The 22432-nt window shown below is 44.6% G+C and overlaps 1 protein-coding gene across 4 annotated transcripts in view; it reads right to left on the reverse strand.

The window, feature by feature from the left end:
* Positions 1 to 12967: 12967 nt before the first annotated feature.
* FAM222B (family with sequence similarity 222 member B) overlaps positions 12968 to 22432 on the reverse strand; it is a 311554-nt gene continuing 302089 nt past the window's right edge. For all 4 annotated transcript variants that reach the window (XM_063955895.1, XM_063955896.1, XM_063955894.1 and 1 more), the window contains one exon: positions 12968 to 15016. In XM_063955895.1, coding sequence (XP_063811965.1) covers positions 13122 to 15016 — 1895 coding nt within the window. In that variant the 3' untranslated portion in view covers positions 12968 to 13121. The remainder of the gene's footprint in view (positions 15017 to 22432) is intronic.

Here is a 22432-nt window from a genome sequence, read left to right on the forward strand (position 1 = left end):
TGGACATGCCTGCCCTAAGAGGTCTCTGACCAGTGTCATGAGTTCCTGAGCCTTCTCCGTCGGGAGAAAAACCTTTTTCTGTTCTGTGTCCAGAATCATGCCCAGGAAGGGCAGACGCGTCGTAGGAATCAGCTGCGACTTTGGAATATTCAGAATCCAGCCGTGCTGTTGTAACACTTCCCGAGAGCGTGCTACGCTGATCAGTAACTGCTCTCTGGACCTCGCCTTTATGAGGAGATCGTCCAAGTATGGGATAATTGTGACTCCTTGCTTTCGCAGGAGCACCATCATTTCCGCCATTACCTTGGTAAATATTCTCGGTGCCGTGGAGAGACCAAACGGCAATGTCTGGAATTGGTAATGACAATCCTGTACCACAAATCTGAGGTACTCCTGATGAGGTAGATAAATGGGGACATGCAGGTAAGCATCCTTTATGTCCAGAGACACCATAAAATCCCCCTCTTCCAGGCTTGCAATGACCGCTCTGAGCGATTCCATCTTGAACTTGAACGTTTTCAGGTAAATGTTCAGGGATTTTAAATTCAAAATGGGTCTGACCGAACCGTCCGGTTTCGGTACCACAAACATTGTGGAATAGTAACCTCTTCCCTGTTGGAGGGGAACCTTCACCACCACCTGCTGGAGATATAATTTGTGAATTGCCGCTAACACTATTTTCCTCTCCAAGGGGGAAGCTGGCAGGGCCGATTTGAGTTAACGGTGAGGGGGCCTCACTTCGAATTCCAGCTTGTATCCCTGAGATACAATCTGTATAGCCCAGGGATCCACCTGTGAGCGAACCCACTGGTGGCTGAAATGTCGGAGACGCACCCCCACCGATCCTGGCTCCACCTGTGGAGCCCCAGCGTCATGCGGTGGATTTAGTGGAAGCCGGGGAGGACTTCTGTTCCTGGGAACTAGCTGTATTGTGCAGCTTCTTTACTATACCCCTGCCTCTGGCAAGAAAGGACGCACCTCGGACTTTCTTGCCTCTTTGTGATCGAAAGGACTGCATTTGGTAATACGGTGCTCTCTTAGGTTGTGAGGGAATATATGGCAAAAAATTTGACTTCCCAGCCGTAGCTGTGGAAACTAGGTCCGAGAGACCGTCCCCAAACAATTCCTCACCCTTATAAGGTAAAACCTCCATGTGCCGTTTTGAGTCGGCATCACCTGTCCATTGCCGAGTCCACAGGACCCTTCTGGCCGAAATAGACATTGCATTTATTCTAGAGCCCAGTAGGGTAATATCTCTCTGGGCATCTCTCATATACAGGACAGCGTCTTTTATATGCCCCAAGGTCAGTAATATAGTATCCTTGTCCAAGGTATCAAGTTCCTCAGATAAAGTATCTGTCCATGCTGCGACAGCACTACACATCCAGGCCGACACAATTTCCGGCCTTAGCAGAGTACCTGAATGTGTATAAATGGACTTCAGGATCCCTTCCTGCTTTCTATCCGCAGGATCCTTTACGGTGGCCGTATCCTGTGACGGCAGGGCTACCTTCTTAGATAAGCGTGTCAAAGCTTTGTCTACCCTAGGGGAGGATTCCCAGCGTAACCTGTCCGTTGGCGAGGATACGCCATAAGCAACCGTTTGGAAATCTGCACTTTCCTATCTGGAGATTCCCAAGCTTTTTCACATAACTCATTTAATTCATGTGAAGGGGGAAAAGTCACCTCATGCCTTTTTTCCCCAAACATATAAACCCTCTTGTCAGGGACTGGGTTTTCCTCTGAGATGTGTAATACATCCTTCATTGCTATAATCATGTAGCGGATGGCTTTAGCCATTTTAGGCTGCAACTTTGCATCATCATCGACACTGGAGTCAGAATCCGTGTTGATATCTGTGTCAACTATTTGGGATAGTGGACGCTTCTGAGACCCTGACGGCCTCTGCGTTGTAGGGTCAGGCATGGGTTGAGACCCTGACTGTCCCAAGGCTTCAGCTTTATCCAACCTTTTATGCAAGGAATTAACATTATCATTTAAAACCTTCCACATATCCATCCAATCGGGTGTCGGCGGCGATACCACATTCATCTGCACCTGCTCTGCTTCCACATAGCCTTCGTCAAACATGTCGACACAAGCGTACCGACACCACACACACAGGGGATGCTCTATTTGAGGACAGAACCCCAACAAGGCCCTTTGGAGAGACAGAGAGAGAGTATGCCAGCACACACCCCAGCGCTATATGACCCAGGAATTACACAGTAACTTAGTGTTTACCCAGTAGCTGCTGTATACACTGATTTTGCGCTAAATTTATGTGCCCCCCCCCCCCTATCTTTTTACCCTCTTTCTACCGTGATTCTGCAGGGGAGAGCCTAGGGAGCTTCCTCTCAGCGGAGCTGTGGAGAGAAAATGGCGCTGGTGAGTGATGAGGAAGAAGCCCCGCCCCCTCAACGGTGGGCTTCTGCCCCGCGATGTGTGTAAAATAATGGTGGGGGCTCATGCATATATATATAGTGCCCAACTGTATATATGCTCTTTTATGCCAAGAGGTACTTAATTGCTGCCCAGGGCGCCCCCCCCTGCACCCTACAGTGACCGGAGTGTGCGGGTGTAATGTGGGAGCAATGGTGCACAGCTGCAGTGCTGTGCGCTACCTCATATGAAGACTGGAGTCTTCTGCCGCTGCTTTCGAAGTCTTCTTGCTTCTCACGCCGGCTTCTGGTGCTGCGAGGGGGACGGCGGCGCGGCTCTGGGATCGGACGACCAAGGGTGCGTTCCTGTGTTCGATCCCTCTGGAGCTAATGGTGTCCAGTAGCCTAAGAAGCATGACTTATCCACAGTGAGTAGGGCTGCTTCTCTCCCCTCAGTCCCACGTAGTAGAGAGTCTGTTGCCAGCAGATCTCTCTGAAAATAAAAAAAACCTAACAAAATACTTTCTATTCAGCAAGCTCAGGAGAGCTCACTAAAGTGCAACCAGCTCGTCCGGGCACAGATTCAAACTGAGGTCTGGAGGAGGGATAGAGGGAGGAGCCAGTGCACACCAGTATTCCTAATTCTTTCTTAAAGTGCCCTGTCTCCTGCGGAGCCCGTCTATTCCCCATGGTCCTTACGGAGTCCCCAGCATCCACTAGGACGTTAGAGAGGAAAACCACAAAAGAAAAAGAAAAAAAAAACAACCCGCAATGAGGTTCTGACTACTTTGATTATTGTAGGTGCTCCTTTCAAAAAATACCATCTTACCTTTCCATAAAAGAACAGCTGTAGTTGCTCAGTTGATCATTCTTTAGTCTTACCATACTATTAACTTGGCAAATTCATAGCTGTAACCAACTATCCAACAGTGTATGTGTCAGGAGACAATAGACAAGTTTCCAAAAAAAATTACATTTCCTTCTAACACGAGATGAGAAATAGGAATTATAGCTCCAAAACAGGAACGGAACTACTGGGCATTATTTGTAAAATATTTAAAAGCTTTCACAAAACCTTTTCCATATGCATTTCTGAACATTGGTAACTTATATAAGGAAAATGGTTTCTTGGCTCTGTGGTCCTTTAATCACAACTTTCCAATAAGCTTTATTTCGGTGGATGGGCACAATTTCAAGACCTCACCAAAAAGCATGTGGCGATAGATGTACATATGTGGGTGGGACTTTAAAGGATTGCGAACAGGGCTTACAGTATGTTGGCACAAACATGATATGTAAAACAGTTTGGTAAGGATGCTGGAGAGTTGTAAGCCTAATATGAAAAAAAGACTGCCCAGTGAAATGTAGAACACTGTATGGAAGGGATTAATGTAGCAACATTTCCAGATAAATACGATTTAAAAAAAAAAAAAAAAATTTGAGATGATTCCCATGGCAACCAGATTCTAGCTTTCATGTAATGCAGGAGTAGGCAACCGCTTGTCACTCCAGCAGCCACGGAACTACACATTCCAACAGGGCCTGTTGGGTTTGCTGCTAGGGGATACTAAAACTGTGGCAGAACATACTGCTAGATGTAGTCCCACAGCAGATAGAGTACTACAGAGTGCCTACCCCTGATCTAGTCCAGTCTATAAAATGATAGCTATAGTCTGACCGGTTTCTATGGGCAACACCTCCACTTGTCTCCCACATTTTTCCCCCAAACCAAGCCGCACAGCAACTTCCTATTGTGCTGAAGGCTGGAATTTAATCGCAAAACACTGGGTGCCGTTTTACATTTAAGGTTTACTTGCAGCAAGAAGCTGCAGGTAAACAATTAGTAAATAATCACTTTAGTCTTCAGTTAAGCAGTTAGGGGACCACAAGATCAGGATGTTCATCCAGATAAATGAAACCACCATATAAAGTACCTTGCACTGCTTTGAGCAATATTTCCAAATTTTCCTTATTTATATATGACCTGTTCACAGTTTGATGTGCATTTCAGCATGTTGGGAAAACCAGTTGTTACACAAGTGAAAGCAAACCCCAAAAAGGAACACAACACAGATTGAATGCAGCACGCTAACACAGACAAGAGGCAAGGATTCCAATGTTTTATTATAGGAGGCAGGTTGTATTTGGATGGTAAAATACAGCTTACAGGGTCCAACATAGCAGAATATCACTTTAAAAGTCAGGGCCCAGGCAAGGGATGGAATGAAGGAAGGAGGAAACTGTGGCTTCTGGGAGGTAAAATGTTCAGGAAATATTGCATGACATGACAGCCTCAGTCTCACATTATGTTTTCCAGCACGGAAACAGTGACTACTCATGACACAGAAAATGTTAAAATAAATTAGAACTTCATATCTTGTTATTTGGCAGAACAGACATGTTTACATTAGTTTCATTTTTTTGTTTGTTTTAAATATAAGGCAACACCAGCCAGCACGTAATGTTTAGTCCAAGGTTTCCTACTGTGCTATGGATAATCTGCCATCAGCCTCTGCTAGGATGGAGACTAACAGCAGCACGCTGGCATGGAAAAAGTTCATTCAGAACACCTTTCAATATGCTAGTACAAATATTAAATAAAGGAGTCTTGGGGGGGGAAAACCCGCAACGGCGACCCAGAAATATTAGACTTACAGTTTTGAAAGAAAACTAATTCTAGCCACCCTCACTACTTATGACAACTGTAAAGAATGTCTAGCCACCTAGGAACGTCACTTCAAAATGTATTTCTTTTTAAAAAGTATATTGTTTTGACTTTGTGTCCACAGATGTTACGTTTTTAAACATGCTAAGAACAAATTAAAATATGCAGATTCATTTTGAGGACTGGCTTCATTTTCAATCCAGTATTTAAAAAAAATTAGGGACACTAAGTTATTAGGTTCAAGTTGCAAGGGGCTGATTTAATAAATTATAGTATGACAAAATATGCTCGGTCTAATGCGAAAAAAACAAAACGGTGCAACTACAATGTATGAGCATTACAGACTAACTCCAGTCACTGTAAAAGCAGCATCAGGACACATTAAAGCAGCAATTTTAGGACTTGTCAGCATATCTCCCTACCCCTTTGGTTTTGGTCCAAATCTATTTATATAGCTTATGTCTAGAAAAGGAAACAGCAGTTGACACATTTGGTTGCAATTAGCACTCTGGCTAATGACCGTGTGGCAGCAGGAACCATATCTACAAAACAATGGACTGCAAACTGTATGTAGAGAACAACTTCTAAACAGAGAAGATTCAAATTGAAGGTGTGCTAATAAAACGCACTTACTGTATGTCTCCTGAATTAGAGATAGCGGATCTAACAATGCTGCTTTAATGCCTAGGTTATAAAGGTCACAATAAAAAGGACAGTAGTAGAGGCAGGCATTTTGTGAGTTAAATCAATATTCATGAGGCAATAACCTATCAATCCACTAGGAGCTACAGCCAATCACCGATAGCAGGGATTCCAAGTGAACGGATAGGCTGAATATGAGAACAGCCTACAAAACAGTTATTTGGAGATGGGAGGATTTGTACACCACATGTTTTGAAAAGAGCACAAAAACTGCTTGTCAAAAAAAAGTGGCTGGAAATTAGCATGTACGCAACTGCAAGTAGAAGGATTAAACAATTTGTCTGCACAGAAGAAAAGGAGGGGGGGAAATAAGTGTAGAGGCAAATACTTAAGGCTTTGTTTGTCTATCAGAAGGTCGGTGAAGGGTGCAGCCAGTGACGGCAGTGGGTTCACTCATACCGGTCTACTGAAACCCACACTAACAAGCAACATTCATACAGAAATATTACACTTAATTACAGTAGTATAGCATTAACTTTTAGCCAGTGTACATAGAAAGTATTACATTTTAACTTTTTCAATTTTTTTGTTGTTGACATTCAACCTCAAACTTCGTTGTGATCATTATATTCAATTAGTTTCTTCACTTGCAAATGATGACATGAAAAGCCAGACAGTGCTCAAATTAATTCAATCACAGGGTGTAGTGTTCCTTGCGGAAGCCAACAGGATAGGATGAAAGGCTGTCCAGCAGCACTGAAAAACCTAGAGTAGCGCTATAATCACCAACCAACACCAGTTTCTTACCTTTTCCTTGTGAAAAAATACCCACGCATTTATTAGATCACTTGGAGAACAAAGGACTTGGTTGGTAAGTTAAGCTACATGTACCTGCGGGCCAGACAGAACAGAGGAAGCCCATCAATTCACTAGGAAAAAGTGACAGCACAATGAGGAAGCCATTCTGAGGAGCAGACTTCAATTCGGAATCACGTAGTCAGTTCTTAGTGAAAAGGGTAAATCGCTCATGAAATTCAGCCCACAAAATGTGTATAGACAAAAATGATCCTAGTATTCCATTAAAGAGAAAACAGATTTTCTGAACTACAAAGTTTACCAGATATGAACAATAGGACACATACGTTGTTTGAACCCGATACTGCCTTTCATAAATACATAAATTATAAAGTAGATACCAAAATGATAGCTCTAGAACAGTGGCATGTGACCACAAAATAGTAGCCATTGATTTGAAATTGAATATTGGAAGAATAAAGCTAAACAAATAACCTAACTATAGAATATAGAAACATATATACATTTTCACAGTTGAAAAAGCTTTGTGGCTTTTCTATAAAGAACAAAAAACCTATATTATTCTCCCTATTACACTTAATGTAACCCTTTGGTTGGCATCAGCACTTCACAGTGTAGTTTAAAAGCTCAGTTAATTGGGAAAATTCATTTGTGACCAGTAAGCTCATCAAGGGCCTCATGTAAACAAAATATACAAAGAGCTGGGGCTCACTTGGCGCAAACATTTCACAATTTTTTCCAGCGAACAAGCACAATTGTGAATTGCGCCTGTAAAATAAATCCCTTCCGGAATAAAGACTTTTTAAAAAAAATCATATACGGGACAAGGTCACTATAAAATGCCAATTTAATAATTATTGCTTGCACAGTTTTTTATTTAACACATAGCCATTGAAACACATGGTATTAAAGGTTATTGATTTTCCCAGTAAGGATTATAGTTTAGTTTTTTTTAGCACATAGAAGTTTCTTGGGATAGATGAATTTTACACATTTGTTACTATAGATTTCCACTGGGTATACATTTACTTGTGTAAGAGTGTATTGTTTATGCAATATATAGGTGTAAATGTTTGAAATGTGGAATTGCAGGTAGGGTGAGGAGTGAAGTAGATAAATAGCACATTTCTGAGAACAATTTTAAAGGGAACTATTCATTGGAAAGCAGAGACTGCTATTGTGTCATTTCCTAATATACTCCTAAAAATTAAGCTCGGCAATAAACCAACAGTGCCTCATGAATATTAAGGAGTATCATTGGTTTCTTGTGAACTGACCACTTCTGCCAAAGGCTCTCAAAAGGCCACAAAATGGCCACCTCCATTGTCTGAAGGCAAGAGGCACACTTTAAGGCTTCAAAATAGTTTCCCTTTCACATATATTTTTAGGTAGGTTTAACACAAATAAAATGGGAGTACTGATGGCCATACGCACTTTGAAATCACAGCGGATATGGGACATTTGTTGCAATACTGTATTGTCTACGCAGCCCAAAGACTATGGCACTACCAATAATGACCCTGATTGGGCATGTCTGCAAATAAGGTATTCGCATTGCAGATTATTCCTATCTAGTTATGCAAGTTGCCAACTTCTAACTCTATAACTGGCCAAAGACTACATAACTGCACATCATCTAATTTGGCCATACAAGACTTTAATGTTGTTGTCCTCTACACAAAATAGGATCAGAATGTGTAACCATGCATGACCATGTAGTATCTAGTATTCAACCTGAGAAATAAGTGACAGGATAATTTTTTAAGTTCCACCCAACTACAAATCTCACATTATATATTGTGATTTGAGCCAACGTGCTAAATTATTTCTGGCTGCAACTGAGCCCATTAACGCAGTCAGAGGATGAGCAGAGGATGAGCGCACCTTGGCAGATTGCCATCTTCTGCCTGCATTATCAATCATGCACCGATTGTAAATCCGTGGCAAGTTTAACGGTACTTAAATATGCATACATAATTTTACAGTGAATTTGGTCATTTTAGACATAAAGGGACAATCATTGCTGTGTATGGTTGGCTTAAAGGGATCTCTTGGATTTGACCAGCCTATTACGGGTATGCTTAGGAATTTGAGGGGGGGGGGGGGGGAGTTAGCAAAAAGACTTACATGATCAAATTCTGCTGTGCAGTTAGACACAACTATGCACAGTGAATATGGAGTGCATACATAAGACTGGGTACACACTAGACGGTGTGTCCGATAGGTCGGTCCATCATATCGTGTAGTGTTTACCCGCTATGTCACTGACTATGCATGATCTAGCAAGATCCTCTATCGGCCAAATGCAGCATGGCCCTCGCCGGCGGTGCTAGCATAGGCAAGTGTGTATGCACCTGCCAATGCTGCAGCGCGCACCCCCCTTCACCCAACTGGGTCCTGTCGTCCGCGATGTCGTTGTGTAGTGTGTACTCAGTTTACGACATGCACACATCACTTTAGCATTTATAGCTTGAAAAGAGCTCTAAAGATGAACAGGCATCCAAATAAGCCTGCTATGGGTAGACTACCACAACAGGGCCAAAGATGACTTATTTATTGTAATGCAGGCAAACTAGTAGACAAAGGATGCTAGAAGGCAGCTGGTTTTAAAGTCGCATATATTCAGCTTTTCACAACAGCATAAGAAGAGAAAGTCAATTTAACAACAATTAAGTTATAGTTAGGACAGATAAAATTACATTTTTACCACCTCTAAGCAAAGATCCCTTAGGCTGGCCAAAGAGGTGGATTTTTGCAGTTTGGAATTAACAGTCAGGCTAACAGACAGTCTTACTGGCCACATGGAACAAACTTGACCACCACTGGATTGGGGTCTGTGCAGATGGAAGGTGACTGATCATTTTGGTAAATGTAATTGGGGCAGATTCAATATTTTTTCACCACGGCTTCCACTAGGGGACGCAAAACGGAACAATTCAATTGTAGCTCTGGTATGACGCCAGTAGCCGCAGGGTTGACATTTCTTCTCGCAGCCTCCTGAGGTGCAAGAACAAATGTGCGCAAAGTCGGCACTTTGAGCATCCAAATGGGAGTTTGGACTCCCAAAGCTGAACTTTAGACAGGTTTAGCCTTTTTACGTGGCTAAACACTGTCTGTTTGGGCACGACATGCATGATCACCCAAAGAATTGAATTGTGACAATTGTTTGGGCATCTAAAAATTCCCGTTTAGTCAGAAACATTAGACACCCCCAAACAATTGAATCGGCCCCATTAAGCTCAGATTGTATTTTAGGCACATCTCAATAAATTCGTAGGCTAAATTATCAGCTAAGAAATTGCAACACGGGAAGTCAGAATTAGAGCAGACAGTCAATGAACTAAAATGTCAAATTAAGCGTCTGAATTGGAAAACGAGCCACTCAGTAGTAGTAAGGGGGGGGGGGGGGGGGGGGGGGGGGGGGGGGTATATCCTCTTGCTATTACAAAGAATTGCTTGCACTGCCAAAATGAAAAAAAAATGTGTTGTGGATTCATCAAGAGATCAGCTCATACAGAACTGCTGTCAAAGAAAATGTATTAACCTAAATCCATTGTAGATTGTGGTGTAATTGCAGGATTCTTCAGTATATACAATCAGATTTGGAAAACCAAAATAGTGGTGCAGTGTAATCTTAAAATCTTTTGGAGCAACATTCAACATGCGGCCCTCCAGCTGCTGTGGAACTACTGTTCCAGCAAACCCTGCCAGAGTTTTAACATGCCCGAATAGCAAAACTGTGGTAAGGCATACAGAGTTGCGTAGCTTCTCTACAGATGAAAGGCCACATGCCAAATACCAGTTTTAGAGGCTATACTATTTAGTATGGCATTGGTCATGGGGAATAGTGCGAACAGTGTGTGGTGACTATGAAACACAACTGAGGCAGCACCAAACTTAAATCATTTGATCGAAAACAAAGATTGTATTTATGGGTGACCACCTGCATCACAGCTTCACCAGAAAGCAAACATGCATAAAAGAATCAAAAATAGTGACCACTATCAGGAATTCTACCAGAAGCAGATACACGTGGGAGAGTTTGGCTGATTATTGTAAGTGCGTAAAGAAAATACACTTTCAGACTCAAAATAAATAGAGTTAATTATATTACATTCTCAGCTAGTATGTGCTTATCAGACTTCAACAGACTGCGAAAGTAGCCATTTTACTCAGAATGCTACAGGACACAATAGTAGTTTCTACACTTTCAGCCAAGTAAATATGCAGAATGTTGCAGATCCGGTGGTTTGTGAATCACAGATCTAAAGGAATGATGGTGAAGTGTGGTTAATTATAAAGTGACATTTTGGGTTTGGCTTATTGGTCTTGTAACAACCAGCGTAATGCTGGTGGGTTGGTCACAGAGCAACAGTAGCATTTTACACCGGGGACTTATTTAGCCTGTTTGGCCTTAACATGAACCCAGCACCTAAACACAGTAGCAAATCATTTTTGTGAGGTAACCCAAGACTGCAGCCTAATATATTCAATGCGAACTAGACATCTCGGAGGCATTAAAATCATAGCAATGGGGGAGAATTCATAGAAATGTGCAGAACCATTGTGGTTTGGGCATTCAAACAGGAGTTTAAGTACCCTAACCTGGACTCTAGACTGGTTTAGCCACTTTGCGCTGCTAAACTTGCCATTACTGGGTGCGTACACAGGGGATGCTCACTCAGAGGGCGGGGAGGGGGGCGCAGAAAACTGAATAGCTCCAGCGCCCACAGAACAATGAAATCTCCCCGAATTACCTCTGGCTTCTGATGTCACTAGCAACATGATTGCTCAAATACGGTTTTGAGTCTCAAAATATCAGCCTCCGCGATGTAAGGGCATCTGGTGCGCTTTACCTTGTGTTTCAAGTATTTAGAATGACCATTTTATAATCCTTTGGGCGGTATTCAATTCTTTTCACCCCCTTCCTAACACGTTCTGTTTCTGCTGATGGGCATTGTATAATAATTTCAGCTCGCTACTCCCGTGGTAGCGAGGACGCCCAATCCTTAATGCAGCTAAACCTGATTAGCATGGGTGCCATATGCGCGATAACAGGGATCACATTAGAAAGTAGATTGGGCGTGATATAGGATTTGAATACCGCCCTTTGTGTCTGCAAATGGCGAATGTTTTATTTAGTGATGGTTCCTTTACCTTTAAAGCTCATGCTTACATACACCGATACCATCCCATCAAACTATTCTGTTATAATGCCTTGCAGAAGCATAGCTCCCCACAAAGCCTGAAATAAAATCCAATCTGTGGGCATGTCAACATGTTCATTTGTCATTAACATGAGTCTGTATGAGTTGTGGAACTTACCTGAAATCTGCAATATTACAAGTTATTCTTGTGTCTGATCAAACCAATAAAGACTAAACTAAAATACACTATCCTAGTCAATGTAGGCAAAAGTTCTAAAGCTTAGTGTTTGTAACCAGGACTATCCATCAATGTGACATTGTGATCTTCTGCAATTAGACTTGGATTTAAGGCACTACAGCAGCAAGGCTATACTTATATTAAACCAAGAAACAGATGACACTAAGGGTAACCAAACTGCTTTCGTGCATACACACCTAGTGACTTAAGGAACCTTGGAGTTAACATCATGCAAACTGTAAAGAAACACCAACTCAAGATAGAACACAATTCATTACTGTTTAGCTGAAAGTATAAACTGCTGAACCAACCGGTGAGGACTTGTTCACACCCAACTACATTGTTTTGCACTTCACACCTTTACATAAATACATGAAGAGTGCATTAAGCAAAGTCAAATAAGGGTCAATGGCCATTTCCACCTGTGTTGTAAAACTGTAATTGCAAATGACTTGACATGAGCAACCAGCACAAGAGATTGGTTTGGTGAAAGCACAATTTATGAAACGCACATGGGTGTGAACAAGCCTTAATGATTGCTTTTAAACTAAAGCACAATTAAAGCTACAGACAAGGGGACGCACTGTAAACCAGGACAACCTTTGGGCTCTTAGCTTACAAATTACTAACCTGTAATATTCACCTCTTCTGTCAAAGCCTAAGCAGAATTTGAATGATTTTTTTTTTTAAATTGGTGTACAACCATGGATAATTCACAACGCAATTAATTGGCAGCACAGACAGGAGGAGTGAACATTACCAGTGAGAGACACTGCCTTCCCTCCCCAGCACAAAGATACCACTGAACCAGAGGTACAATACATAGAATGGTTCTGTGGAACTTGTGCCTCTATAGTTTCCCGACAGTGCTAAACGGAAGGTTGATATTACAACCTGCATAGCCCAAATAGAATGGGGAGTCACAAAAACACAGCATAACACTTTTTTAGGGCTTAGTGTTCCCAAAATAAAAAGCAGCATTTTAAAGCCCCTCAGTGCTAAGAAGAGAGTATAGAACTGCATGGCAACAGTGTCTTCTCAATCACTGACAAGATAAAGAGGAGAAACAAAATAAAACTAAACAGAGCAAAGTACATTAGAAACTCTGAAGTACAGCACAGTGTGGCTTATTTTGCATATAATGATCACAACAAGTTTATCAATTGATGAGGATACAAGAGCCTTGCTAATCACTTAAGACTAAACCCTCTCAGTTGCAAAGTGACTGTAGCCTACCTATAGCCTGGGTGCTGAACATGAATACTTCGACTATCAGCTGGTTCAGGGGCTCTACTCATTTGGGGTCTTTGAACCTTTCCAAGGGCAGCCATGCTCTGATCTCTGAAGCAGGACTGCTGAAAGTCTGCCCCAGTTAGGTAATCCATGGTCTGCATCACGCTGTTCTGGTTGGAAGATCCTCCTCCAACGGCTCTATAGTGCGTGCCCCCAGCACAATCCAAGGGTGCACCAGCTGCCTGCGCTCCATGGAAAGGCATGGTGAGGTCCTGTGATCCGGAACTGTCGCTGTTTGGAGTAGGCAGAATGTTATTCCATAGGGGCTGAAAATAGTGTCCATTGGTATATGGCAAGGGACCCGGCAATCCATTCACAGGAGGGGAAGGGGTTGGTTTCTCAATGGGGGGTTTTAGGCCAAAAGACTGGCTCATGCACAGTTCTTGTGGGTAAGAGGTCTGTTTGCCTGGAAATCCTTGGGCTGCCATTTCTCTCTGACCAAGTTTCCCAGGAGGCACACCAGATTCTCCACACATTTGCTGCAGATGTGCCAGCTGATGCTGGTTCCATGCCAAGGGTTTCAGATCATTAGGGTATGAAGCAGGCACTCTGCTCATGTTTACCATGGAGATATTGCCCGAGGCAGCAGAGGAGATAGCAGCAGCAGCAGTATGGTCTACAGCTGTTCCAACACATGAAGGCATAGGAATGCTGTGTGTGGAGACCCTGGTGCTTGCATTGATAAGCAGGTTACGACTTATAGGACTGGGGTTGGCGATCTGTCCCTCACACACAGAGGTAGTGCCTATTCCTGCCCTGGCCTGACAAAACTGGTTGATCTGGTGCACAATGCTACCAAGGTCTGGTGGTCTATTTTGCTGCAAGGTTGCAGCCATAGAAAGGGGGATAGTTGAGGTAGACACCGTGACATTCGGAGGGGCATCTGCGTCAGGCATTTTTCGGGCTCCATGTAAACCTGGCTGCAGAATGTTGTTGGCAGAGTGTGGCAGAGTCTGGTGAGTCACTCCAGGGGCATGCTGTAACGCCGACTGCTGGGGCATGTTTTGCGAATGTTGTGACCCCATGTTCTGTGGGTGCTGCATTCCTTGTGTGTGCTGCAACACTTGAGACATATTTTGAGAGTGCTGCAGGACCTGTGGTAGGTTCTGTTGGTGTTGCAGAGTCTGTGACATGCTCTGCTGGCGTGGCATTGTCTGTGGAAGTCCCTGCGCATGGTGCAATGCCTGTGGCTGTGGTATGCTCTGAGAGTGCTGAACACCCTGTGCGCGTTGCACACTTTGTGGATGCTGTAGAGCCTGTGGCTGGGGTATGCTCTGCGTGTTTTGCAGACCCTGAGAATGTTGCAGCCCCTGTGGCATGCCCTGAGGGTGCTGCAATGTCTGAGGGTGCGGCAGGCTTTGTGGGTGCTGCAGTCCTGGTGGCATGCTCTGAGAGTGTGACAAAGTCTGCTGTTGCATGCTCTGAGCGTGCTGCATGGCCTGGGCATGCTGCAGGGCTTGCTGGGGGCGTGTAAGCCCCTGAGGGTGGTTTAAAGTGCTAGGTGCAATATATGGAGAGGATGGGGGATTCATCATGGAGTCTGGCAAGAGACGGGCACGGGTGCCGTCAAAGCCCTTCAAAACGCTTTTAGCTGGGGACTTAACAATAGCCAGAAGACCCGTCTTTGTGCTGACCTGTGAAGGGTATGGACTGTAACGCTGACCTGACGTATCCAGCCCGTTCACTGTGCGGCGGATATGCTTTCGCTGGGGAACTTTAACGCTGTTTGGAAAGATTTTAATTGTCAGAGGATTGTTGGCAACTGTCTTAGCATAAGCATCCAATTCTGCTGGAGTAGGATGCTGAGCAGATCTCATCTTCTGTGTAGTATCCCCTGCCAAAAAGAGAACAGAAAACAATGCAATGTTAAAGGGATTTCAAGCTTTTAAAAACAAAAACAGATCCGATAATACAAAGAGGCAATTAAAAAAAAAATTTTTTAAAAAGGGGACCATTTCTTAGCACATATACTTTTGCTGGGTCTATACACTGTAGTCTGGATGGGTGTAGTATGGTATGCCGGCAGCCGGGCTCCTGGCGACCAGCATACCGGCGCCGGGAGCCCGACCGCCGGCATACAGACAGTGTGGTGAGCGCAAAGGAGCCCCTTGCGGACTCGCTGCGCTTGCCACATTGCGGGCACGGTGGCGCGCTACGCTATTTTATTCTCCTTTCAGGGGGGTCGTGGACCCCCACGAGGAAGAATAGTTGTCGGTATGCCGGGTGTCGGGATCCCGACATTCGGCATACTGAAGACCACCCGTCTGGATTAATAATCATTTGACTGCAGCCAACAAACCAGTGATTAGAGGAAGGAATTCATGATTGATTCACTATTGATGAAAATACTTAGTCAAGAGAACAACTGTGCAAAGTCTGCATGAGTGATATTTACAGTGGGCTGAAGCGTGTAATGAAGGATTCTCAAGAGTATGGAGCACACGTTTGTTTCTAGATACATGTTTATATAGTTACAGCCATTCAGCAATTAGGGACTGATTCAATTAAATGTGATGCAGAGAGTATATCATCCGTACACAAGGTAGCCCATACATAGCACATTAATATAAACACCACAATGGGCAAATTAGGGTGTAATGAAGGGTGCCAAGGCTGGCGCACCAATGGCATACTACTGCTGACTGAACAGGTTCTCTTTAGACAAAATGGCTTCATAGTAGCAGAAAATGGCTTTCAACTTGCATTAAGGAAAGTCTCACTAGTAAGGCTCATAGAAGGCCACTTAAATACTTCAGAAGCTCTAAACAGAAAATTTAACACAATCACAATATAAATATGCTCTCCTATACACAATTTAGAGAAGGAATTCTGTAAGTACATATTTTATTTTAACAGAATATTTCAACATAAGGGTCGTCTCAAAAATAAGATTTTAAACCTACCGGTAAATCTTTTCTCGTAGTCCGTAGAGGATGCTGGGACTCCGTAAGGACCATGGGGATAGACGGGCTCCGCAGGAGACATGGGCACTTTAAGAAAGACTTTGGATCTGGGTGTGCACTGGCTCCTCCCTCTATGCCCCTCCTCCAGACCTCAGTTAGAGAAACTGTGCCCAGAGGAGACGGACAGTACAAGGAAAGGATTTTTGTAATCCAAGGGCAAGATTCATACCAGCCACACCAATCACACCGTATAACTTGTGATATACTACCCAGTTAACAGTATGAAAAACATAGCATCAGTCCAAGACCGATGAAACTACAACATAACCCTTATGTAAGCAATAACTATATACAAGTCTTGCAGAAGTAGTCCGCACTTGGGACGGGCACCCAGCATCCTCTACAGACTACGAGAAAAAGATTTACCGGTAGGTTTAAAATCTTATTTTCTCTAACGTCCTAGAGGATGCTGGGACTCCGTAAGGACCATGGGGATTATACCAAAGCTCCCAAACGGGCGGGAGAGTGCGGATGACTCTGCAGCACCGATTGAGCAAACAGGAGGTCCTCATCAGCTAGGGTATCAAACTTATAGAACTTAGCAAAGGTGTTTGACCCCGACCAAGTAGCAGCTCGGCACAGCTGCAGTGCCGAGACCCCTCGGGCAGCCGCCCAAGAAGAGCCCACCTTCCTAGTGGAATGGGCCTTAACCGATTTTGGTAACGGCAATCCTGCCGTAGAATGCGCCTGCTGAATCGTGTTCCAGATCCAGCGAGCAATAGTCTGCTTTGAAGCAGTGCCGCCAACCTTGTTGGCTGCATACAGGACAAACAGTGCTTCTGTTTTTCTAATCCTAGCCGTTCTGGCCACGTAAATTTTCAAAGCCCTGACCACATCAAGGGACTCTGAATCCTCCAAGTCAGGCGTAACCACAGTCACTACAATAGGTTGGTTCATATGAAAGGATGAGACCACCTTAGGCAGGAATTGAGGACGGGTCCGCAATTACGCTCTATCCATATGGAAAACCAGATAGGGGCTTTTATGTGATAAAGCCGCCAATTCCAAAACTCGCCTAGCCGAAGCCAAGGCTAACAACATGACCACCTTCCAGGTGAGATATTTAAACTCCACTGTCTTAAGTGGTTCAAACCAATGTGACTTAAGGAAACTTAACACCACGTTAAGGTCCCAAGGTGCCACCGGAGGTACAAAAGGAGGCTGAATATGCAGTACTCCCTTCACAAAAGTGTGTACTTCAGGTAATGAGGTCAATTCCTTTTGAAAGAAAATGGATAAGGCCGAAATCTGAACTTTTAATGGAGCCTAATTTTAGGCCCAAATTCAATCCAGTTTGCAGGAAGTGAAGAAAACGGCCCAGGTGGAAATCTTCCGTAGGAGCATTCCTGGCCTCACACCAAGAAACATTCTCTCCATATTCGGTGATAATGATTAGATGTCACGTCCTTCCTAGCCTCTATTAGCGTAGGAATGACCTCATCCGGAATAAACTTTTTCCGCTAGGATCCGGCGTTCAACCGCCATGCCGTCAAACGCAGCCGCGGTAAATCTTGGAACAGACAGGGACCTTGTTGTAACAAGTCCTGCCTTAGAGGAAGAGGCCGAGGATCTTCTGTGAGCATTTCTTGCAGATCCGGATACCAGGTCCTTCGTGGCCAATCTGGAACAATGAGAATTGTTCTCACTCCTCTTTTTTCTTATTATCCTCAACACCTTGGGTATGAGAGGAAGAGGAGGAAACACATATACCGACTGGAACACCCACGGTGTTACTAGGGCGTCCACAGCTACCGCTTGAGGATCTCTTGACCTGGCGCAATACCTTTGTAGCTTTTTGTTGAGATGGGACGCCATCATGTCTATTTGGGGCAGTCTCCACCGACTTGCAATCTGTGCGAAGACTTCCTGATGAAGTCCCCACTCTCCCGGATGCAGGTCGTGTCTGCTGAGGAAGTCTGCTTCCCAGTTGTCCACTCCCGGAATGAACACTGCTGACAGTGCGCTTACATGATTCTCCGCCCAGTGAAGAATTCTGGTGGCTTCCGCCATCGCCACTCAGCTCCTTGTGCCGCCTTGGCGGTTTACTTGAGCTACTGCGGTGACGTTGTCTGACTGGATCAGAACTGGTCGGTCGCGAAGTTAGGTCTCCGCTTGACGTAGGGCGTTGTATATGGCCCTTAGTTCCAGGATGTTGATGTGAAGACAAGTCTCTTGACTTGACCAAAGGCCTTGGAAATTACTTCCCTGTGTGACTGCTCCCCAACCTCGGAGGCTCGCGTCCGTGGTCACCATGATCCGATCCTGAATGCCGAACCTGCGGCCCTCTAGAAGGTGAGCACTCTGCAGCCACCACAGGAGAGATGCCCTGGCCCTGGGGGACAGGGTGATCCGCTGATGCATTTGCAATGTGACCCGGACCATTAGTCCAATAGGTCCCATTGGAAAGTCCTTGCATGGAACCTGCCGAAGGGAATGGCTTCGTACGTCGCCACCATTTTTCCCAGGACTTGAGTGCAATGATGCACTGACACTTGTTTTGGCTTCAACAGGTTCTTGACTAGAGTCATGAGTTCCTGAGCTTTTTCTATCGGAAGAAAAACCCTTTTCTAGTCTGTATCCAGAATCATGCCCAAGAAGGTCAGACGAGTCGTAGGAACCAACTGTGACTTCGGGATATTGAGAATCCAGCCGTGTTTCTGTAACACCTTCAGTGAAAGTGACACGCTGTTCAACAACTGCTCTTTTGATCTCGCCCTTATTAGGAGATCGTCCAAGTATGGGATAATTTTGACTCCTTGCTTGCGTAGCAGCACCATCATTTCCGCCAATTACCCTGAAATTGGTAATGACAATACTGTACTGTAACTCTCAGGTATGCCTGATGGGGTGGATAAATGGGAACATGAAGGTATGCAGCCTTTATGTCTAGATACACCATAAAATCCCCCCTTCAGGGCTGGCGATGATCGCTCTGAGCGATTCCAGCTTGAATTTGAACCTTTTCAAGTATAGGTTCAGAGATTTTAATTTTAAAATAGGTCTGACCGAACTGTCCGTTATCGGGACGACAGCCATGGTTGAGTAATATCCCCTTCCTTGTTGAAGGAGGGGAACCTTGAGCACCACCTGTTGGAGATACAATGTGTGAATTGTATTTATCATCATCTCCCTTTCTGGGGGAGAAACCGGTAGGGCCGATAAGGAAAACCGGCGAGGAGGCACCTCTTCGAATTCCAGCTTGTAACCCTGAGAAACAATTTCTATTGCCCAGGGATCCACCTGTGAGTGAACTCAGATGTGGCTGAAGAGTCGAAGACGTGCTCCCACTGGGGCGGACTCCCTTACCGGAGCCCCAGCGTCATGCGGTGGATTTAGTAGAGGCCGGGGAGGACTTCTGTTCCTGGGAACTAGCTGTGCCCTGCGCCCTTACCTCTGGTAAGAAAGGACGCTCCTCTTACTTTCTTGTTTTTCTGCGACCAAAAGGACTGCATTTGATAATGTTGTGCTTTCTTAGGCTGTGAGGGAATATAAGGAAAAAAGATCAGATTTACCAGCTATAGCTGTGGAGACCAGGTCCGAGAGCCCTTCTCCACCCAATTCCTCACCCTTGTAAGGTAAAAACCGCCATATGCCTCTTTTAATCGGCATCACCTGTCCATTTCATGTTCCACAGGACACGTCTAGCAGAAATCGACATAGCGTTGACTCTAGAACCCAGTAGACCAATGTCTCTTTGAGCATGTCTTATATATAAGACAGCATCTTTTATATATCCTAGGGTCAATAACATGGTATCCTTATCTAGGGTTTCAATCTCCGCTGATAAGGTATCTGTCCACGCTGCTACAGCGCTATAAACCCCTGCCGACACAATCGCCGGTCTGAGTAGTGTACCAGAATGTGTGTAAATGGACTTCAAAGTACTTTTCTGCATGCTATCTGCAGGATCCCTGAGGGTAGCTGTATCTTGGTATGTCAGCGCTACCTTTTGGGTAGACGTGTCAACGCCTTGTCCACCTTAGGGGAGGATTCCCATCGTATCCTGGCCCTAGCAGGGGAAGGATACACCATGAGAATTCTTTTGGGAAACTGCAGTTTCTTGTCTGGAGATTCCTGCTCTTTTCCACACAATTAATTTGGTTCATGAGAGGGGGGAAATGTTATCTCAGCTTTCTTCCCCTTAAACATGTGTACCCTCGTGTCAGGGACAGATGGGTCATCAGTGATATGCAAAACATCTTTTATTACAATAATCATATATTGAATACTTTTCTGCCAGTTTTGGCTGTAACTTTGCATCATCGTAGTCGACACTGGAGTCAGACTCCGTGTCGGTATCAAGTGTCTATTTTGGATAGTGGGCGTTTTGAGACTCTGAAGGTCCCTGCGACATAAGGACAGACATGGGTACATTCCCTGTCTGTTCTCTAATCTTTTGTGCAATAAATTTACCTCAGCACTTAATTCCACATATCCAGTCAGGTGTCGACGTTGTCGACGGAGACACCACACACACACACATTTGCTCCATCTCCTCCTTAGAAGAGCCTTTTACCTCAGACATGTCGACACACACGTACCGACACACCACACACAGGGAATCCTCTTATCTGATGACCGTTCCCCCACAAGGCCCTTTGGAGAGACAGAGTATGCCAGCACACACCCAGCGCTAATACCCCAGGAAAAACACGTGTTTACCCAGTAGCGCTGTAATACTATTATTTGCTGCCAATTATGTGCCCCCCCCCCTGAAACCCCCTTTCACCATGGATAAGCAGGGGAGAGTCCGGGGAGCTTCCTCTCAGCTGTGCTGTGGAGAAAATGGTGCTGGTAAGTGCTGAGGGAGAAGCCCCGACCCCTCGGCGGCGGGCTTCTGTCCCGCTTAAATATAATAAAAACTGGCGGGGGCTCATATATATATATATATATATATATATATATATATATATATATATATATATACAGTGCCTAGCTGTATGTATGTATCTCTCTCTCTCTCTCTCTCTCTCTCTATATCTCTCTCTCTCTCTCTATATATCTCTCTCTCTCTCTATATCTCTCTTTTGCCAGAAATTAGGTTTATATTGCTGCCCAGGGCGCCCCCCCTGCGCCCTTACAGTGACTGCCGTGTGTGAGGTGTGTGGGAGCAATGGCGCACAGCTGCACTGCTGTGCGTTACCTCAGTGAAGATCATGAAGTCTTCTGCCGCCTCTGAAGTCTTCTTTTTCTTCTCATACTCACCCGGCTTCTATCTTCCGGCTCTGTGAGGAGGACGGCGGCGCGGCTCCGGGACGAACTCCAGGGTGAGACCTGTGTTCCGACTCCCTCTTGAGCTAATGGTGTCCAGTAGCCTAAGAAGCAGAGCCTTTAAACTCACAGAAGTAGGTCTGCTTCTCTCCCCTCAGTCCCTCGATGCAGGGAGTCTGTTGCCAGCAGGCTCCCTGAAAATAAAAACCTAACAAATATACTTTCTGTCAGGAAGGTCAGGAGAGCTCCCTGAAGTGCACCCATTTCCTCTGGGCACAGTATCAAACTGAGGTTTGGAGGAGGGGCATAGAGGGAGCAGCCAGTGCACACCCAGATCCAAAGTCTTTCTTAAAGTGCCCATGTCTCCTGCGGAGCCAGTCTATCCCCATGGTCCTTACGGAGTCCCGGCATCCTCTAGGACGTTAGAGAAATCTCATTCTGCTCAACAGTAGACACTAATGGGTCAATACCATTAGTGGCAAATGCCACTAAATGCAGGACGAATGGTTGGAGCGCTGACACTTTACGGCCACAAACACTGCACACACTCTTCCATTCCCATAGAGGCAAGATGAAAATGTGCTACATTGGGGTACTTTAATTATTAGGCATGTGGGCAGCTGCACACAATTTTTGAATTGTCCAAATATAATTCATGTGATAATAAAAGTTAGACCATTTGGAGGAGATTCAATTGTGCAGTATGCCACCCTGCTGGGCTTCTGATCGTAGCCATTCAATTGTTGCTCCGATCAGACGCCCACTGGCATTTAATGCACATTAAAACTCCGGGTTTAGCTATGCAATGCAGCCAAGCCCGTCTAAAGTTCTTGTTTGAGCACCTAAACTACAGAATTCACACATTTTTTCCTTCTCGCACCTCCAGAAGATGTGAATAATAAAAAAAAGGAATTAAAAAAAAAAAAAGTGACTGCTGGGCTAATGGGAGTCTGATCGAAACCACTGAATCGCCCCCTTTGAGTCATTTCTCTATTGGTGAGTGAGTGTTTTGCTGTACAAAGTTAACAACTTATCAGAGTAGGATGTTACAATTTTGCAAGGTTACTTTAAAATTG

This window comes from Pseudophryne corroboree, chromosome 2 (assembly GCF_028390025.1).
Source record: "Pseudophryne corroboree isolate aPseCor3 chromosome 2, aPseCor3.hap2, whole genome shotgun sequence".
Classification (NCBI taxonomy): domain Eukaryota; kingdom Metazoa; phylum Chordata; class Amphibia; order Anura; family Myobatrachidae; genus Pseudophryne; species Pseudophryne corroboree.